The sequence below is a fragment of the Penaeus monodon genome, chromosome 26 (genome assembly GCF_015228065.2).
Source record: "Penaeus monodon isolate SGIC_2016 chromosome 26, NSTDA_Pmon_1, whole genome shotgun sequence".
Lineage (NCBI taxonomy): Eukaryota > Metazoa > Arthropoda > Malacostraca > Decapoda > Penaeidae > Penaeus > Penaeus monodon.
This window is the reverse complement of record NC_051411.1, coordinates 8,853,086-8,858,085: the sequence shown is the minus strand read 5'-3', so window position 1 is coordinate 8,858,085 and position 5,000 is coordinate 8,853,086. Positions and strand designations below refer to the sequence as shown.

Genomic DNA, 5,000 nt, shown 5'->3' with positions numbered 1-5,000 from the left:
TCCGGCGACAGATGACTTCGTTCAGATTAGAGATGACTCTGGCTTCGACCAGCGCTGAGGTCGTGGTCCCCCTGAAACACCTGAGCCAACGGAGCCAAAGCCGGAGCCACCATAGCCATGATGACGAGAGGGGATATCGCGAATTTGAGAAGAAACGGGACGGCGAATTAGCTGCCGAAGCGGGTCCTGGGGGGGGGTGAAGAGGGAGAGGGGGAGGGAGAGGAAGAGGGGAAAGGGAGGGGTGGAGGGAGAGGGAGTGTGGGTGAGTGGGAGAGGGAGTGGGGGAAGGGGAGAGGGAGAGGGAGTAGGAGAGGAAGAGGGAGAAAGCGAGGGAGTAGGGGAGGAAGAGGGAGAGTGGGAAGGAGGGAGAGGGAGAAGGAGAGGGGAAGGGATGTTGGAGGGAGGGCGAGAGGGAGAGGGAGGGGAAATGGATGGGAGAGAGAGTAAGAGGGGGAGTTGGAGAGGGAGAGAAAAATAAAAGGAAAAGGCCGTCGGAACGGTGAGGGATAGTAGAAGAGAGGCAGTAGGCACGCCCCAGGGCGAGAACGAAGGAAGCGGTTTGACGTAGGGCACAGGAAAGAGGTGGACGAAAGAGACATTTCATCACTGGTTAGAATTACCAATTAATCATCATTGTTAAGCATTCTATTTATAGTTTTTCCTATCAGTCATTTTTCCCATATAAATCTTACTTTTCCTAACAATCATCACCAATCATATTTACATCATTATTTCTATTGTCACCATAGATATCATCACTATCACCACGACCACCTGATCACCATCATTATCGTCATTATTAACCATAATTATCACCCCTCTGCCCCCTCCCCCTTCCCCTTCCCCTCCCCCTCCCCCTTCTCCCTCCCCCTCCCCCTCCCCCCTCCCCTTCTCCCTCCCCTCCTCCCTCCCCCTCCCCTTCCCCTCCCCCTCCCCCTTCCCCTCCCCCCTTATCCCGCCCCCTCCCCCTCCCCCCATACCTGCTGATTTCTTTGGCAGTCGATTCGCATGGCCAGAGCACATCGTCCGATTACGTCGAGAGTAAATCCCTGCGATAGGCTAAAGATGTCGAAGTCACGGCCACCGTCCACGTAATCGGACACGACGCCTAGGAAGTCGTCGACGCAATCTTGCATTAGTGGAAGCATCTGGAAAATATGTTTTGTGTTATTTTATGTTGATTAGACTTTTTTGTTATTATCCTTATCAGATCTTCTACCACTTCATTATCAGTAATTTCAATATCATTTCCCTCCCGCCCCCTCCCTCCCTCCGTTCCTCCCTCCCTCCCTCTTTCCCTCCTTCCCCTTCCCTCCCTCCCTCCCTTCCTCTTTCCCTCCCTCCCCTTCCTCCTCTTCCCCTCCCTCCCTCCCTCTCTCTTTCCCTCCCTCCCCTTCCTCCTCTTCCCCTCCCTCCCTCCCTCCCTCTTTCCCTCCCTCCCCTTCCTCCTCTTCCCCTCCCTCCCTCCCTTCCTTTTTCCTTCCCTCCCCTTCCATTCTCTTCCCCTCCCTCCTTCCTCCTCGTTTCCTACCTCTTTCCCGCCCTCCTCTCTTTCCCTCCTTTCTTTCCTCTCTCATCTCACCTGCTTTTGAGTTTGGTGGCGAGGAAAATACGGATTGATAAGAGGGTCTCAACTCTTCCATTCTTGATCTCTCTTGTCGACGAGCATGTCACAGTAGGGTTTGGTGGCCAGATGATGTCTGCTGTGGGGGGGAGAAGGGGATTAGGAGTGGTGAAAATTGATGGAGAGAGGGGGAGGGAAAGGGGGAGAGTGGGGATACGTGGAGGAGAAGGGGAGAGGGAGGGAGAGAGGGTGAGGGGACATGGGATAGGGGGGGCCATGAGGGGGAGAAGGAGGGGGGAAATGGAGGGAGAAGGGGGAAGGGGAAAGGGTAGAGGTGGGAGGAGGGGGAGGAACAGGAGGGGAAAGTAGAAAGGGAGGAAAAGGGAGGGTAGAAGGCAATATAGAACAGGGAGGGGAAGAGGCGGAGGTGGAAAGGGGAGGGGGTGGAAGGAGGAGGGGGAGATAAGTTATGGGAAGCAGGGGAAGGGGAAAATGAGGGGGGGGTGGGAGGGCGGGGGGGGAAAGGGAGGGAGAGTAGGGGGAGGGGCAAGGGGAAGGGAAGGAGGAGGGGGAAATATAAAATAGGGGAAAGGGGAAGGGAAAGGGGAGGTGGGGATGGGGGAGATAAGATAGGAAGAAGGGGAAGGTAGAGGGGGAGGAGGGGAGTAAGGAGGTAAGAAGGGAATAGAAAGGGTAGAGGGGGGGGAGATTGGGGAGGGGGAAGGGGAAATGGGAAAGGTGGAGAAGGGGGAGATAGTGAGGGGAAGAAGGAAGGGGAAAGGGGAGGCGGGGGAGATAAGGGAAGGAAACAGGGGAAGAGGAAAGGGGAGAGGGGGAGGATGAGGTGGAGAAAAGAAGGGGAAGAGGGGGGGAGGTGTAGGGGAAGGGGGATGGAAGTAGAGGGGAGAGGGGGGAGAGGTAGGGAATGGGGAAGAGGTGGTGAGGAGAGGAGAAAAGGAAGAGATTGGGGAGAGAGGGAAGGAGAGGGGAAGATGGGGAAGGGAGGAAGAGGAGGAAGATAGGGGAGGGGTGGGAGTGGGGTTTGTGGAGGGAAGGGCAGGGAGAAGGGAAAACTTATTCCGTCATTCTATACTTGTCTTATGCTAGTAATAAACCAATATTTAAACAACCATGCTACTTACAATGATAAGATGACACAAAAAATACATGATGATTATGATGATGATGCTAAGAGAAATAATAATAGTAAAGATAATGTAAAAATTATAACAGTAAAGGTTATAAGTATGTTTACCATAACAAAGCCAATAATAAAATTTGCCATAATTCATTATGGTTACAGATATATGAAAGCACGATAAGAAACGAAGAAAGGGAGAGAGGGAGGGGGAGAGAAAAATAGACATACACACATTCACACACTAGAACACACATACAAACACACACACACACTACACACACACACACACACAGACAAACAGACACAGAGACAGACAAACAGTGAGAGACAAGGAGAAAAGATCGTATATATATTTACATTTAAAGGCATAGAAACAGGGAGAAAGATATTACGCATTTTATACTGGAAAGGAAAAAAACAAAAACGTAATAGTAAATGTAAGGTTATATCAGTGAATAGTATCACAAGAATATAACAAAACAAATATAACAATTGTTTTAAAAACCTATAAAAACCATAAATATAATCTATTACGTGAACCAAAATTGTTTGCGTTTAAAACACTCGTTTGTCGCGTATTTGGGTATTCGTTCCGTCACTAATACATCACGCAATATTTTTTGGTTATAAATGTGATTTGATGCAGAAAGGTACGATGAACTGTCAGAACATCATTCCTCACTAATTTTTATATCTTTCAGTCACAAAGAATCCATTATTCTCGAGATAAGTTTTATATCTTTCAGTTATAAATGATGCCGTGAAACGATAAAACCTATAACAGAATTATCCTTTCATACAACTGACTAATCATTTCATACTCACATTTAAAAAAAATATCTATGAATACCCAGGCCAAGGACATCCGAGGGGGTATCCTTATATGATAGGTACATGAACTATTTTTCCCGGGTTGTAGTGACTGCGTGTGGTGTGGCTTTCACAGGAATATGCCAATTTAGACTTTTTCTTTCGTCAACCCTACAACACGCCTCCGTTTTTTTTATCAGAGGACACACAGGTGGTGCTGTGGCTACTACAAATGATTGCTTCCCACTTTGTTTTCTGAATTTATTAGAAAGTGTTTCCTTCAGGAGGAAAATTCGTGGAGGGGGGTAATTTTTAATAACAGTAAAGAAGATAGTCTTGTATGGAGAATCTATTTTAGCCTTTGAGCGTAAAGATTATCTCATCTGGTAATTAGATGCTCTCGTGTCTGTTGTCGCCTCTCTCTCTCTCTCTCTCTCTCTCTCCTCATCTATCTCTCTCTCGTCTGTCGCTCTCTCTCTCGTCTCTCCCTCCCTTCTTTCCTCCCTCCCCTTTTCCTCCTTTCCTTTCCTCCCCTTCCTTTCCCTTCCTCCTTTTTCCCTCCTCCCCTTCCTCCTCTTCCCCTCCCTCCCTCCCTTCCTTTTTCCCTCCCCCTTCCCCTTCCTTCTCTTCCCCTCCCTCCTTCCCTCCCTCTTTTCCTCCCTCTTTCCCTCCCTCCCTCCTTCCCTCCCTTTCCCTTTCCCTCTCTCATCTCACCTGCTTGAGTTTGGCGAGCGAAAATACCGGATTGATAAGAGTTCTCAACATCTTCCATTCTTGATCTCTCTTGTCGACGAGCATGTCACAGTAGGGTTTGGTGGCCAGATGATGGCGCTGTGGGGGGAGAAGGGGAGGAGGAGGGGGGGGAAAGGGAGGGAGAGAGGGGGAGGGGAAAGGGGAGAGGGGGGGAGGAGGGGAGAAGGAGGGGGGGAAAGGGAGGGAGAGAGGGGGAAGGGGAAAGGGGAGAGGGGGAGGAGGGGGAGAAAAGGGAGGGGAAGAGGAGAAAGGGAGGAAAAGGGAGGGGAGGAAATAAGAGGAAAAGGAGGGGAAGAGGGAAGGGGAGAGGGGGGAGAAGGGGGAGATAAGGGAGGGGAAGAAGGGGAAGGGGAAAGGGGAGGAGGGGGAGATAAGGGAGAGGAAAAAGGGGAAGAGGAAAGGGGAGAGGGGGAGGAGGAGGGGGAGAAAAGAAAGGGGAAGAGGGGGAGAGAGGTGTAGGGGATGGGGATGGAGAGAGGGAGGAGAGGGGGGAGAGGTAGGGAATGGGGAAGGGGTGGTGGGGAGAGGAGAAAAGGAAGAGATTGGGGAGAGAGGGAGGGGAGGGGAAGATGGGGAAGGGAGGAAGAGGAAGATAGGGGAGGGGTGGGAGTGGGGTTTGTGGAGGGAAGGGCAGGGAGAAGGGTAAAAATTATTACAGTAATTATATTGTAATTATGATAGTAATAATAACACCAATGATAATAATAATGAAAATGCTTACAATGATAATGA

General features: G+C 50.1%; 1 protein-coding gene across 1 annotated transcript in view; it reads right to left on the bottom strand.

The window, feature by feature from the left end:
- The window catches only part of LOC119589558 (cytochrome P450 6B2-like), a 28,284-nt gene that overhangs the window by 1,214 nt on the left and 22,070 nt on the right, over window positions 1-5,000 (bottom strand). The window contains exons 4-7 of the mRNA XM_037938158.1: window positions 4,230-4,346; window positions 985-1,148; window positions 693-697; window positions 1-186 (exon numbers count right to left, since the gene is read on the bottom strand). The exon at window positions 1-186 is cut by the window's left edge and continues 14 nt beyond it. Coding sequence (XP_037794086.1) covers window positions 1-186; window positions 693-697; window positions 985-1,148; window positions 4,230-4,346 — 472 coding nt within the window. The remainder of the gene's footprint in view (window positions 187-692; window positions 698-984; window positions 1,149-4,229; window positions 4,347-5,000) is intronic.